This window comes from Salmo salar, chromosome 16, assembly GCF_965601325.2.
Source record: "Salmo salar chromosome 16, fSalSal1, whole genome shotgun sequence".
Lineage (NCBI taxonomy): Eukaryota > Metazoa > Chordata > Actinopteri > Salmoniformes > Salmonidae > Salmo > Salmo salar.
In genome coordinates, this window is record NC_138306.1 from 23,539,357 (window position 1) to 23,555,653 (window position 16,297).

Genomic DNA, 16,297 nt, shown 5'->3' on the forward strand with positions numbered 1-16,297 from the left:
ATAATTTCAGACCCCACTGTATATAAACCCAATGTGTTGGTAAGGCACTGCTACCTTCTAGGTCCAAAATGTATGCCTAACTCGTGGGGTGCAGTGCATACCAGTAAGGTAAGTTGGATGTCTCTGACTGTCTCAAGTCGATGACCCCCCGTCCAGTGAATCCCAGCTCCCAGCCTGCGCCCTCAATAAACTGTCATGTAAGATTACCCTCATGGTCTAGGCAAAGCTCTAGGGTTTCAAAACAAACTGTTAATGTCCCCCAGCTCAAGATGGCCGTGGGCTATATATAACCCTACACATGTACATGTACCTCTCCTTGAGCAAAAGGGCACAGCCATGTAGAGATTTAGTGGAGTAGGCCATCAGACAGGGATGTGGCCGAAGACAGAGAGTATGTAGACTATATTGTCTGTCCCCACTGGAAAGTGCTTACATGAGGTTTGCTCCTCCATTGTTGACCTCAGGAGCTGTGTGGAATTTAATGTAGGTGCTGATGCAAGGTCCAACGCAAATGCTTTTGGAAACTTCTAAAATATAATATATATATATATAGCACTGTGCCCATCCCAGGCTGTATGTGTTTACTGTAGTGATGGGGTTGGACTGTGTGTCTGCGTGTGGGACTATTGTTGCGGTCTGTGTACTGTAGCGTTGGGGTACTGTGTACTTTAGTGTTGGGAGTATGCGTGTACTTTAGGGGCTAATTAAGACTGGTGGAGAGAGACCCAACGTGTTGTGGCACTAATTACCAAACAGTCAGAGGAGCGAGAGAGGGTATGGTTGGCACTGGGAACTATGTGGGGGTGGGGGGGGGGGGGTCCCGTGTGGTAGTGTCCTCCCTCGTGGTAGTGTCCTCCCTCAGTAGTACCTAGACAAACACCACAGAAGAGCACAGATCCCTACAGACAACAAGTGGTACTGGAGTCAGCAGGCAGGGCTGAAAAAAAAAAAAAATCATCTCTCTGTGTATATCTGGATTATTAATCTCTGACATGGCCTAGATCAGGGGTGTCACATTTATTCCATGGAGGGCCTAGTGCCTGCAGGTTTTTCCATTTTTTTCCCCTTTCAATTAAGCCCTAGACAACCAGGTTTGGAGTTCCTTACTAATTAGTGACCTTAATTCAGCAATTAAGTACAAGGGAGGAGGGAAAACCCGCAGACACTCGGCCCTACATGGAATGACTGACACCTGTGGCCTAGATTGTCATTGAATGGCACGGCTTTGTCTCCCCTCACCCATAGAAGTGTGTAATAGACAGCTCCTCTTACCAACATCCACAATAAAATTCACATCTGCCTAGACTGCCGCTATTGGCTCTTCCCAATGTGGGCACGCCTCAAAGTGATATCATGATATGACTACATATGACGTCACATTACAGAGTTAAACTGTTATTCTCATTATAATGAGAATTTAACGATCCATGATCAATCCCTGATACGGCGTAGAAACAAGGTACTATTAGTGCTGAGCAATTCGTGCCTTTTGAGGTCGTTTTTGGTCGAAAATAATCACTTTTCGATTTCTGTTTCGATTCATTGTTATAGACATTAAATGCATTGTGGGTTGAATGCTGTAACACAGAATAAAACAATTACAATTCCCATGATGGTAGCAACTGCCCATTACTGCTGATCACTTATTAACCATCATTTATTCACATTTACTTTAATAAAATGTTTCATTTTATTACAACGGAGGTGGAACAGGTGAGGGGGGAGCACCAGTGGAGTGGAATGGTTAGGAGTCGGGTGAGGGAAGGTGAGGAGAAGTAATTGTCACTCATTTTCCACCGTCTCCCTGATTTGACCTACCTGCCCAGTCCATCCTGTTGATTGGTTGTGCCTCTCTTCTCCTGTGATGTCATCTAATCCTGTCATCCCTGTAGTTGTGTCCACCTGCCTGTCAGGATTGACAGCCCAGTAAGATCGATCTGCCGCTATAAATCTCCATGTTGAAAAGGCAACAATGGCCTGTATGCAAGAAGCCATCTTCCCTATTGATTCAGAGGGATGGATCAAAGCAGCAGCTTCTCTCTCTGGACCAGACCTCTATCACAATAGAATGAATCACTGATTTGTATTCTGTTACAGCCTCCTGCTTTAGGAGATAACACTACGGTAGCCCAGGTCAGGCTCAGCCAAGAGACGCCTCAAAACATGTCCTCCACCTCTGCTGTAATAACCAGTTAAATACCCAGTATCTGGCTATGTTAGTGCATTGTGTGTGCATAGACGGGAAAAGTGTGCATGTATGCACTTACGTGGCTGTTCCGTGCACGTGTGCGTTTTTTACTGACTTTATTTACAGTATGGAAAGAAGGAAGCTAAATGTTTGCCCACACGATTGAGGTCGTGGTAATTCCCTTCCTGTTGCGTTAGCGAATTATATCGGGGGGGGGGGGGGGGGGGGGGGGGGGGGGGTGTGTGTGTGTGTGTGTGTGTGTGTGTGTGTGTGTGTGTGTGTGTGTGTGTGTGTGTGTGTGTGTGTGTGTGTGTGTGTGTGTGTGTGTGTGTGTGTGTGTGTGTGTGTGTGAGAGAGAGAATTATAGCCATCAAGTTGTTTTCACAAGCCTGTGAGTGTTGACATTGGTGATGGTCTAGCCGATCTGGAGAGCTACCTGTTTCCATGAAACCCTGTGGCAGTCTGGTATAGAGCCTGCTGGAACTGCCCTGCAGGAGAAGCTGTTTTGAAGCAGAGCAGAGGGCAGTTGCTCTGTCAGAAAGAAGCCTGCCGTGACCCAACAGTCTGCTCATCAACAAGTCACCCTGGTCTGGACGACACACACACACACACACACACACATAGGGGCTCAGAGAAGCGGAGTTACATGATCTATTAATACACCCAGAGACAAATATAGGAATTACTTGGTGTGTGTCTGTTGCCTTTGACTCCCCGCCACTGCATTAGCCTTGTAAATGGGTTGTTTTTGGGGATTTTGTCGTGTATCCTGCTCTCATCAAACTGTCCAGAGTCCAGGTTGATGTCACTAGTTACTCCTCTCCTCTAGGAACACTGCAGCTGCTGTGTGTAGGCAGATGTGTCTGTGTGTGTACACACAGGGAGTATGTGTACAGTTTTATGAGCACATGAGGAGTAACAGGGCTTCATGGAGCTCAAACTGTAGAGGTAGGGTGGGGCAGACACTCACACACAGGTCAGGACAGGAGGTTAGTGTAGGATGGGGCTGTTGCGTAATAAAGATATTTCTGAGTGCAGTGAGGATGTACAGTGGCTGGTTGGTCAAGAAGGTTGTGGTGTACTTACTACAGGAGTATGCATATGTGGGGTAGTATCGCATCCGCTACAAGACCATGGTGCTTGCCTACGGAGCTGTGAGGGGAACGGCACCTCCGTACCTTCAGGCTCTGATCAGGCCCTACACCCAAACAAGGGCACTTCGTTCATCCACCTCTGGCCTGCTCGCCTCCCTACCTCTGAGGAAGCACAGTTCCCGCTCAGCCCAGTCAAAACTGTTCGCTGCTCTGGCACCCCAATGGTGGAACAAGCTCCCTCACGACGCCAGGACAGCGGAGTCAATCACCACCTTCCGGAGACACCTGAAACCCCACCTCTTCAAGGAATACCTGGGATAGGATAAAGTAATCCTTCTAACCCCCCCCTTAAAAGATTTAGATGCACTATTGTAAAGTGGTTGTTCCACTGGATATTATAAGGTGAATGCACCAATTTGTAAGTCGCTCTGGATAAGAGCGTCTGCTAAATGACTAAAATGTAAATGTAAATGTAGTAGATCCACAGTTTGTTTGTACGTGATCTGTGTGAGTACAGTAGAAGATAAAGGTGGGGCAGATCCATACACTGGGTTGCAGTGGTGGGAGTGAGGAGGGGTTGGTTGGCTGGCTCATTATACCCTGATGAAGACAGCTTGTCTGTCGAAACGTTGGACATAAATATTTTTGCATCTGAGCTCCTAGAGTGTGCGTCTCTCCTTTTATTTTTTAAGTGTTGTACTCCGCTAGCCAGCACCTCGCCTAAATAGGTGTGTGTTTCTTTCGCCTCTAGACGGTTGGCTGGCTGGCCAGAGGATTGGGTGTCGTACTGGAACTGATTCCACCAGTGTGTTCGGTCTTGTCTATGCTCATCTGCTTATTGCCATTTTGAGATATATATATATATATATATATATATATATATATATATATATATATATATATATATATATATACTCCTGACTTACAGTGAAATGTTTATACGTTTTCCCCAGTCTCTTCACAGATCTGACAACAGCTCTGATGATGCTATATCACTAATCTACGTCCTCTATTACATCACTCTGAATTTGTGTAACTAAAGGAGGGGTTCTGCGGTTGCCAAGAAGCATCAGTGAAATTATCTTGTGGTTAGCTGAGGTCCTGGTTACATCCAGAAAATAAAGTTGCAAAACACAATTCTACACATTTTGCTATGGCTTATGCCGTGTTATGCTGAGTGAGTCAAAAATTCTAACAAAATCAATGGGGGCCTCATGCCATGACATGTTTTGAATTTTTGATTCTCCCTAACTGTCTAGTTTTTATTTTGGTGATTTGTTAGTTCTCAAAGATGATCTTATTTAAAAAATATATATAGCTCCATTATCTTAAACACTTTATCTGGTTTTAGTAATTTAAGTTTACATTGAACTTTTTACATCCCAATGTTTTTTTTGCATTATTATTATATAAACTCAGCAAAAAAAGAAACGTCCTCTCACCGTAAACTGCGTTTATTTTCAGCAAACTTAACATGTGTAAATATTTGTATGAACATAAGATTCAACAACTGAGACATAAACTGAACAAGTTCCACAGACGTGTGACTAACAGAAATTGAATAATGTGTCCCTGAACAAAGGGGGGGATCAAAATCAAAAGTAACAGTCAGTATCTGGTGTGGCCACCAGCTGCATTAAGTACTATAGTGCATCTCCTCCTCATGGGCTGCACCAGATTTGCCAGTTCTTGCTGTGAGATGTTACCCCACTCTTCCACCAAGGCATCTGCAAGTTTCCGTACATATCTGGGGGGAATATTTTTTTAATATTTATATTTTAGTCATTTAGCAGACGCTCTTATCCAGAGCGACTTACAGTAGTGAATGCGGAGGGTGAGGCCCTAGCCCTCACCCTCCGACCCAACAGGTCCCAGACGTGCTCAATGGGATTGAGATCCGGGCTCTTCGCTGGCCATGGCAGAACACTGACATTCCTGTCTTGCAGGAAATCACGCACAGAACAAGTAGTATGGCTGGTGGCATTGTCATGCTGGAGGGTCATGTCAGGATGAGCCTGCAGGAAGGGTACCACATGAGGGAGGAGGATGTCTTCCCTGTAACGCACAACGTTGAGATTGCCTGCAATGACAACAAGCTCAGTCCGATGATGCTGTGACACACCGCCCCAGACCATGACGGACCCTCCACCTCCAAATTGATCCCACTCCAGAGTACAGACCTCAGTGTAACGCTCATTCCAACGATGATAAACATGAATCCGACCATCGCCGCTGGTGAGACAAAACAGCGACTCGTCAGAGAAGAGCACTTTTTGCCAGTCCTGTCTGCTCCAGCGACAGTGGGTTTGTACCCGTAGGTGGCGTTGTTGCCGGTGATGTCTGGTGAGGACCTGCCTTACAATAGGCCTACAAGCCCTCTGTCCAGCCTCTCTCATCCTATTGAGAACAGACTGAGCACTGATGGAGGGTTTGTGCGTTCCTGGTGTAACTCGGGCAGTTGTTGTTGCCATCCTGTACCTGTCCTGCAGGTGTGATGTTCGGATGTATAGATCCTGTGCAGGTGTTGTTACACGTGGTCTGCCACTTGATGATCATCCGTCCTGTCTCCCTGTAGCGCTGTCTTAGGCGTCTCACAGTACGGACATGGCAATGTATTGCCCTGGCCACATCTGCAATCCTCATGCCTCCTTGCAGCATGCCTAAGGCACGTTCACGCAGATGAGCAGGGACCCTGGGCATATTTCTTTTGGTGGTGTTCAGAGTCAGTAGAAAGGCCTCTAGTGTCCTAAATTTTCATAACTGTGACCTTAATTGCCTACTATCTGTAAGCTGTTAGTGTCTTAACGACCGTTCCACAGGTGCATGTTCATTAATTGTTTATGGTTCATTGAACAAGCATGGGAAACACTGTTTAACCCCTTCACAATGAAGATCTGTGAAGTTATTTTGATTTTTACGAATTATCTTTGAAAGACAGGGTCCTGAAAAAGGGACGTTTCTTTTTTGCTATATATATAATAATATTTATTTATTTATTTATTTATTTATTTACAGTGGGGGGGGGGAAAGTATTTGATCCCCTGCTGATTTTGTACATTTGCCCAATTATAAAGAAATGATCAGTCTATAATTTTAATGGTAGGTTTATTTGAACAGTGAGAGACAGAATAACAACAAAAAAATCCAGAAAAACACATGTCAAAAATGTTCAAATGATTTGCATTTTAATGAGGGAAATAAGTATTTGACCCCTCTGCAAAACATGACAATACTTTTTTCCCCCCACTGTGTGTGTGTATGTATGTATGTATGTATATCTCTATCTCAGTACAAGTCAAAAGTTTGGACACACATACTCATTCAAGGGGGTTTCTTTATTTTTGCTGCGTTCTGCATTGTATAATAATAGTGAAGACATCAACTATGAAATGACACATGGAATCATGTAGTAACCACAAAAGTGTTAAACAAATCGAAATATATTTGAGATTCTTCAAAGTAGCCACCCTTTGCCTTGATGACAGCTTTTCACGCTCTTGGCATTCTCTCAACCAACTTCACAGGAATAACTTCCCAACAGTCTTGAAGGAGTTCCCACATATGCTGAGCACTTGTTGGCTGCTTTTCCTTCACTCTGCGGTCCAACTCATCCCAACCATATCAATTGGGTCTCTCACATACTACATGACTCCATATGTGTTATTTCATAGCTTTGATGTCTTCACTGTTATTCTACAATGTAGAAAATAGTAAAAAATAAAGGAAAACCCTTGAATGAGTAGGTGTGTCAACTTTTGACTGGTACTGTGTGTGTGTGGATATATTTTATTTATTTATTTATTTTAGGAATATTTGTTTAATCTTTTTTTTGGGGGGGGCAACAATTTAGCGGTGTGGCTGTTTTATCCACGCTACACTACCATCCACCCAGTTCACTGGCATATTGGGTTTGACCCTGTCAGATCAGAGCTTTACTGGTTGGCTCGGTCTACTAAGGCTGGCCTGGGATGCATGTGCTGAGATCATATGGGACAATTACAAGTTGCTAGCTTTCTGTTAGCGGTTTTTGTTTTACAACACTGATGTCCTATAAGTAAGCCACTAGTCTGACGCTGTTATATAGTTACAGGTGACACACTGATTGGAGCCAGTGGGGCCAGTGTGTAGTGACAGACATGTATCAAAACCCATCACCAGTGTCTTCTAGGCTACATTCATATCTGATGCGGTGGGTTATCTCTGAATCCCTCTCACACTCTCCATTCCACCATCTGTTGCAGTGAGAGACTGGATATGTACAGACAGTTTACCCTTCCACTTGACAGTTCACTGTTTATTGGACAATACTCTTATGGCTCCCTTTCCTTGCCTCCTCTCCTTCATAATCAATGATAGGTGAATGGATTGGATATGGTAGATTTCTACCTTTTTATAGCTCACCTGTCAAGAGGATGCATTTCTAAAGGCAGACATTTTGCAGATGCTTTAATCCACAGCAACATACAGGAGCAATTAGGGTTAAGTTGGCTCAGGGATTTGAACCAGCAACTTTTTGGTTACCGGCCCAACGCTCTTAACCGCTCGCCTACCTGCCACAGCCTGTTGTTTTGAGACTCTCTCTCCAGTCATGTCAGATCAGTGACGAGATGAAGTTGCCTGGCTACCCAGACTCCTTGCTTCAGCCAAACGCTACGCCCATGGACGTACCTCCCCAATCTTTCATCGAATGTGAACACATTGCGGGCCGTCTGATTGGTCCAGAAACCGATGGGTTGAGCCAGAACATGTGGGTAAAGTGTCGGTTTCAAAATTCGTCATTAGCTTTGATAATCTGATTGGTTAGAGACGATCTAATCGCTGACGTTTTGTACAATGCCCCTCATCACCACAAACGACTTCACTAAAGTATGTAGTGAATGACAGAGTAGCGGAAGACAATCGGGAAGGATGTGTTCTGGAATAGAATAAGGCCTGGGCGTATTTACTATTAGCCATATGGAAGCAGACAGGACAAAAAAGGACGTCTTGCTTTCGTTGCAAAACGTTTTGCACTAAGGAATACGACCCAAGTTGTTTAGTGAGAGCCAATGATTTATGGGCAGGGCAGCCGTTTGTAATGGCTATTGCTGTGCCTGTTAACTGGACCCACATGGTAGTCCTAAAACCTTCTGACTGCAGGGCCTCCCCTTCTCTGTCCTCTCCTTTCCACTGCCCATCAATGCTGCATTGCCACCATGTACTTTGTATTCAACAGCTGCATGGGCTACATACAGACTTTCAGAGAAACAGCACCTTTACGCTGTATAAAAAAACAAAAGGCTTCAGATTGTGAGGTAGGCAATACTAGGCATCAATGAGGAGCACTCTGCCAGTGTCAAACCCCCTCCCTCTTTTCCCTCCGCTCTCTCCCTCCCCCTCGTGTTGAGCGGGAGTGGATGGAAACATTGAGTACCTTCAGCACATTTTTCACATTCCCCTATGGGGGTCTCAGCCCCCCTACACACACACACACACACACACACACACACACACACACACACACACACACACACACATCTCACCTCTGGGCAGAGGTGGTGGTAAACTCAGTAGCACGGTAGGGGTTCAGGGAAGCTAATGTCAGACTCAGAATACTGCCAATCAATATACAGTACCCCAAATGTATACTGTACATTGAAGAATAACAAAACATGATCAAATGTATTAACCTTTCTCTTCACTCCCTGTTTTTCTGCTGCTCTCCTATTTCTTTCTTTCTCTCCTCTCTCACGCTCTCCCTCTCTCTCGCAGAAGTGTGTGTGGGGTGCAGTGAGGATGACGGAGTACAAGTTGGTGGTGGTGGGGGCAGGAGGTGTGGGAAAGAGTGCACTCACCATCCAGCTTATCCAGAACCACTTTGTGGATGAATACGACCCCACCATAGAGGTATGTGTCCAGAGCTTCTGTCCACATCTGCAGCTGATCACTGTGGGTGATGTCATGCGGATGTGGCCCCTCCCCTCCCCTGGTCTACAGTGAACGGAGTAGAGTAACCTAGTGTGACTCCGCTGGCTCGTTGGAGAGACCACTGTTCACTATGGCTGTGACGATACCAGTATCGCAATATTGTTTTCCATTAAAACACAAAGCAGACTCCTCTTTGATCCTTTAAAACCTGCTGTATGTAAAATAGTGTGTTATAGCTTGAAAAAAAAATAAACGTGACTCTGGATGACATCATGTTGTTTCCAACATTAGGGATGTTTTCCTAAAACCACTTTGTGTTTTGTTTCCTTGCCACGACACTAACGAGTATTCCATTACTGGTATTGTCCCGTCCCTGCTGTTCACTACAAAATCTCATTACCATATATGGCCACTCACTATCAATTCAATTCTCCAAATGTACTACACCTCCACTCCGAATGTCATTCCTCTCCGTTCACTATAAGAGGAGAGAGAGTCTGTCAGATTTCTCCACTACCCTCTCTCTCTCTCCCCCTTTTTCTCTCTCTCGTTCTCACCACGCCTGCCTCTGGACAGACAATGTCTTTTTTGTGTGTGTGCATTCCTGTCCCCTATGCACTAGCACACAAAGGCCCCGCACCACATGTTTGTGCCTGTGTGTTAGGACGCTAAACATTTGCCCTGCTACTCTGCCCTTTTGATACCACTACCTCTTCCCTGGCCAGTCACACAGCATAGGGATTTAGCGTATATATCAACCAGCACACTTTGTGTGTGTGTGTGTGTGTGTGTGTGTGTGTGTGTGTGTGTGTGTGTGTGTGTGTGTGTGTGTGTGTGTGTGTGTGTGTGTGTGTGTGTGTGTGTGTGTGTGTGTGTGTGTGTGTGTGTGTGTGTGTGTGTGTGTGTGTAAAACTAGGTCCCAGGCTCATGCTTTATGCCTAGTCGAGAGTCGTGTGTAAATGGTTAGTTATTATATTGAACACGCATCAATGGATTTCAGCTTATACTTCATTACATATTGCTAGTATGTTAATTTAGTCAATAATGGAATTTATTTGCAAAGAATTTGCAAAACCCAATCAGATTTCGACAGAAATATGGCTGACACGCAAAGAAAATGAAAGGAGAGGGGTAAAAAATGGTCAGATGAATACCGCCATTTAGAAAATTCAAAACAAATCGAGACATGATCTCTTTCAGTGACGGTCTCGCAAAAAGAAGCATTCTTGCATTCTAACTACCCACTATTCAAAGTGCTCTGAACAAATGAAAGGAATCGATAAAAAATTCAAAGATCCGATGACAGTATCGGTATTCTCACCGACAACACCATTCTGTATACTTCTGGCCCTTCTTTGGACACTGTGTTAACTAACCTCCAGACGAGCTTCAATGCCATACAGTTCTCCTTCCGTGGCCTCCAACTGCTCTTAAATACAAGTAAAACTAAATGCATGCTCTTCAACCTATCGCTGCCTGCACATGCCCGCCCGTCCAGCATCACTACTCTGGACGGTTCTGACTTAGAATATGTGGACAACTACAAATACCTAGGTGTCTGGTTAGACTGTAAACTCTCCTTCCAGACTCATATCAAACATCTCCAATCCAAAGTTAAATCTATAATTGGCTTCCTATTTCGCAACAAAGCATCTTTCACTCATGCTGCCAAACATACTCTCGTAAAACTGACCATCCTACCGATCCTCGACTTCGGCGATGTCATTTACAAAATAGCCTCCAATACCCTAGTCAATAAATTGGATGCAGTCTATCACAGTGCCATTCGTCTTGTCACCAAAGCCCCATATACTACCCACCACTGCGACCTGTACGCTCTCGTTGGCTGGCCCTCGCTTCATACTCGTCGCCAAACCCACTGGCTCCAGGTCATCTACAAAACCCTGCTAGGTAAAGTTCCCCCTTATCTCAGCTCGCTGGTCACCATAGCAGCACCTACCTGTAGCACGTGCTCCAGCAGGTATATCTCTCTGGTCACCCCCAAAGCCAATTCCTCCTTCGGCCACCTCTCCTTCCAGTTCTCTGCTGCCAATGACTGGAACGAACTACAAAAATCTGTGAAACTGGAAACACTTATCTCCCTCACTAGCTTTAACCACCAACTGTCAGAGCAGCTCACAGATCACTGCACCTGTACATAGCCCATCTATAATTTAGCCCAAACAACTACCACTTCCCCTACTGTATTTATTTATTTATTTATTTATTTATTTTTGCTCCTTTTCACCCCATTATTTCTACTTTGCACTTTCTTCCACTGCAAATCTACCATTCCAGTGTTTTACTTGCTATATTGTATTTACTTCGCCACCATGGGCCTTTTTTGCCTTTACCTCCCTTATTTCACCTCATTTACTCACTTTGTATATAGACTTATTTTTCTACTATATTATTGACTGTATGTTTGTTTTACTCCATGTGTAACTCTGTGTTGTTGTGTGTGTCAAACTGTTTTGCTTTATCTTGGCCAGGTCGCAATTGTAAATGAGAACTTGTTCTCAACTTGCCTACCTGGTTAAATAAAGGTGAAATAAAAATAAATAAAATAAATTCTCACAGGGCTCAGAGATCAATTGGTACACTCTGATTTACCACCCCAAAATATCCCTGCACAGCGTCTACTTGCCCCTCGACCGGATGGAAACTACAAGTGTAATGGCTGTGCTCAATGCAATGGCACTTATAAATGTAGATCCTTCAAACACCCCCAAACAGGGAAATCGATCCCAATCAAAGGTGTTATCACATGCTCCACTAAGGCAGTTATTTATCTTAGAACTTGTCCTTGTGGTAAAAATGATGTGGGTAAAACAAAGCGCGAATAGGAAGTGAGAATCTTGGAGCATCGTAGCACCATTAGGTGCAGGAACTCGACTTACCCAGTTGCAGCCCACTTTTTGGAAGTGAACAACTCAATTTTGTCCCTACGTTATATTGGCATCGAACATGTCACCCTCCCTAGGAGAGGGGGTGACCTCGACAATTTATTGTTAAAACGAGAGGCTGCCTGGATCTTTCATTTAAAGACCCTTGCTCCTCTCGGTCTCAACGTAGACTTTGATCTGAAGCCATTGTGAGTATTAGGATTTTGCTATTGTTATTGTTTGTGTTTCCTATGTAGCCAAATTGTATCTATGATTGTATGCTATCCATTCATGTGTTTTGTATGTTATTTTTATATCTGAGAATGAACCAGTGATATCAGGCCACAACCGGCCATGATTACAGACACCTGTGTGTGTCCTTTGACACTATATAAACTAGTGACCTGCAGTGTTTGTCTTTATACCCTGATGAAGACAGCTTGTCTGTCAACATTGGTTATTAAATTATTGCATCTGAGCTCCTAGAACACTATTTCAAGTGTTCTACTCCCCTAGCCATCACCTCTCCTAATAAGGTGTGCGTTTCTTTCACCTCCAGATTACAGCCATCTGAAACCTAACAAGGTGGCAGGTAGCCTAGCAGTTAAGAGCGTTGGGCCAGTAACCGAAAGGTCGCTGGTTCAAATCACCGAGCCAACTAGATGAAAAATCTGTCTGTGCCCTTGAGCAAGGCACTTAACCCTAATTGCTCCTGTGCACACTTGGTTAAAGAATACGTAGCCAGCCTGTCTGTAGCAGTGTAACTGGAGGATGTCCCTCCCCCTCCTTCAGGACTCGTACAGGAAGCAGGTGGTGATTGATGGGGAGACATGTCTGCTGGACATCCTGGACACTGCAGGTCAGGAGGAGTACAGCGCTATGAGGGACCAGTACATGAGGACAGGGGAGGGCTTCCTCTGTGTCTTCGCCATCAACAACACCAAGTCCTTCGAGGACATCCACCAGTACAGGTAGGTAGGGGGGGGGGGGGGTGTGTGTGTGTGGACAGAGGGCTGTACAAAGCTTTAAAAAAAAGCTTAGCCTGCAACTGAGGGGATTACAGCACGCTGTCAATTAAATCGATCCTGACTCAATTGGACCAGAGAGAGCAGTGTTAATTTCGTCAACAACCTTTTTCCTAACTAAAACTATGACGATAACGAGATGATATGCTCTTGAAAAACGCAAACTATTACAATTTTAATTGACAAATGTGACAACAATTCCACTTGAGACTAATGGACATTCAATTTCACATGAAGCTCCTTTACATCAGTTTTTTTCCAATCTTAAGTGTTGCAGCAAAAGCGAGTTGCGGTAGCTTTGTTCCAATGGGAAAAATGAATGCTATTTATTGAATATTAGGAGTACAGTAATACCAGGTCCTCTCCTAATACTATCGCTGCACCATTGAGAGCATCCTGACTGGTTGCATCATAGCCTGGTACGGGAATTGCGCCGTCCACGACCGTCCAGCAGGTGATAAAGACGGGTCAGTAAATCACTGGGACTGGACATCTACTCGAAACGGTGCCCGAGGAAGGCATGCAGCATCATCAAGACCCCACATACCCAAGCCACGAGCTGTTCTCTCCTTTACCGTGGGGCAGACGGTATCAGAGTATAAGGTCTGATACCAACAGGCTCAGAGACATTTTCTATCTACAAGCCACCAGACTGCTGAACACTTGAACTGAACTGACCACCTGCTCTGATTCTTTGCACCTTAGCACACATGTACACACCCACACAAATAGATGTGTGTGTATATCTATCCTATCTATCTATCCAGTTGAAGTCTGAAGTTTACATACACCTGAGCCAAATATATTTAAACTCAGTTTTTGACAATTCATGACATTTAATCCTAGTAATAATTCCCTGTCATAGGTCAGTTAGGATCACCACTTTATTTTAAGAATGTCAAAATAATAGTAGTGATTGATTTCAGCTTTTATTTCTTTCATCACATTCCCAGTGGGTCAGAAGTTTACATACACTCAATTAGTATTTGGTAACAATGCCTTTAAGTTGTTTAACTTGGGTCAAGTGTTTCGGGTAGCCTTCCACAAGCTTCCCACATTAAGTTGGGTGAATTTTTGCCCATTCCTCCTGAGAGAGCTGGTGTAACTGAGTCAGGTTTGTAGGCCTCCTTGCTCGCACACGCTTTTTCAGTTCTCCCCACATATCTTCTGTAGGATTGAGGTCAGGGCTTTGTGATGGCCACTCCAATACCTTGACTTTGTTGTCCTTAAGCCATTTTGCCACAACTTTGGAAGTATGCTTGGGGTCATTGTCCATTTGGAAGACCCATTTGCGACCAAGCTTTAACGTCCTGACTGATGTTTTGAGATGTTGCTTCAATATATCCACATAATTTTCCATCCTCATGATGCCATCTATTTTGTGAAGTGCACCAGTCCCTCCTGCAGCAAAGCACCCCCACAACATGATGCTGCCACCCCTGTACTTCATGGCTGGGATGGTGTTCTTCGGCTTGCAAGCGTCCCTCTTTTTCCTCCAAACATAACGATGGTCATTATGGCCAAAAAGTACAATCTTTGTCCCCATGTGCAGTTGCAAACCATAGTCTGTCTTTTTTATGGCGGTTTTGGAGCAGTGGCTTCTTCCTTGCTGAGCAGCCTTTCAGGTTATGTCAATATAGGACTCGTTTTACTGTGGCTATAGATACTTTTTGTACCTGTTTCCTCCAGCATCTTCACAGGGGCCTTTGCTGTTGTTCTGGGATTGATTTTCACTTTTCGCACTAAAGTACGTTCATCTCTAGGAGACAGAATGCGTCTCCTTCCTGAGCAGTATGACGGCTGCGTGGTCCCGTGGTGTTTATACTTGCGTACTATTGTTTGTACAGAAGAACGTGGTACCTTCAGGCATTTATAAATTGCTCCCAAGGATGAACCAGACCTGTGGAGGTCTACAATTTTTTTCTGAGGTCTTGGCTGATTTCTTTAGATGTTCCCATGATGTCAAGCAAAGAGGCACTGAGTTTGAAGGTAGGCCTTGAAATACATCCACAGGTACACCTCCAATTGACTCAAATTATGTCAATTAGCCTATCAGAAACATCTAAAGCCATCATTTTCTGGAATTTCCCAAGCTGTTTAAATGCACAGTCAACTTAGTGTATTTAAACTTCTGACCCACTGGAATTGTGATACAGGGAATTATAAGTGAAATAATCTGTCTGTAAACAATTGTTGGAAAAATGTCCTAACCGACTTGCCAAAACAATAGTTTAACAAGATTTGTGGAGTGGTGGAAAAAATAGTTTTAATGACTCCAACCTAAGTGTATGTAAACTTCCAACTTCAACTGTATATACATATGTGTACACACACACATACACACATTCATGCTGCATGCACATCACAACTGCTGCTACCAGACTCTTATTATCCTGCTTAGTTTATACACTTCCCCACCCCCCCTTCCCTTCCCCAATACGCAAGTGAATATTGGACTGTAAATGGTGCCTTCCTGTATTATACTTATGCTAAAATGTTTATTCTATTCTACTGAGCCATTTACTTTATGTTCGTATACTTATCTTTTATTTCTTATTTTTGCATTGTCGAAGGAGCCTGCCAGTAGGCATTTAGTTGAATGATGTATACAATGTGTATCCCACACATAAGACTACTAAAACTTGAAACTTCTGGCATTTTTGTAAAGCTGAAATTCTCCCCTTTTCAAGGAAACAACTGTTATTTACCCCTCTTGACGGTTATTGTTTAACCTGTAGGCAAGACTTTTATTGCCTATATAGTTAATTATGGCTGACATTGGTTACAATCTGCCACTATCAATGTTGCCTGCTAAGGTATACTACTGGATAGTAGGCCTAGTTGGACAAGCTTATCTGGATGTGCACATAATGGAAATGAGAGGTGGCCTAATTATTCATTATTTAATATCTAAAAAAGCAGACTTATGTGATTAAAATGTGTGTGACTAAAACTAAATAAAAATGGTCCCGCATTTTAGTCTACTGATAACTAAAACTAACAAAGGGTGAAATTACTCAAATGTGACTAAGACTAAAGGGTATTTTAAGACTAAAACTAAGACTGTAACTAAATCTAAAATAGCTGCCAAATTATCACTGGACCAGAGAAGAGCAGCAGGAGAGGAGAGGGGGAGCACCCCCAAGAATGAGGGAGAGATGGAGGGAAGAATTCCAGATGACGATGAATCTATTCTGC

General features: G+C 43.8%; 1 protein-coding gene across 1 annotated transcript in view; it reads left to right on the forward strand.

Annotated features, from left to right (window-relative positions):
- LOC106573361 (GTPase HRas) overlaps positions 1 to 16,297 on the forward strand; it is a 40,054-nt gene that overhangs the window by 13,934 nt on the left and 9,823 nt on the right. Inside the window, exons 2-3 of the mRNA XM_014148345.3 lie at positions 9,034 to 9,168; positions 12,867 to 13,045. Of these exons, the coding sequence (XP_014003820.1) occupies positions 9,058 to 9,168; positions 12,867 to 13,045 (290 nt within the window). The 5' untranslated portion in view covers positions 9,034 to 9,057. The remainder of the gene's footprint in view (positions 1 to 9,033; positions 9,169 to 12,866; positions 13,046 to 16,297) is intronic.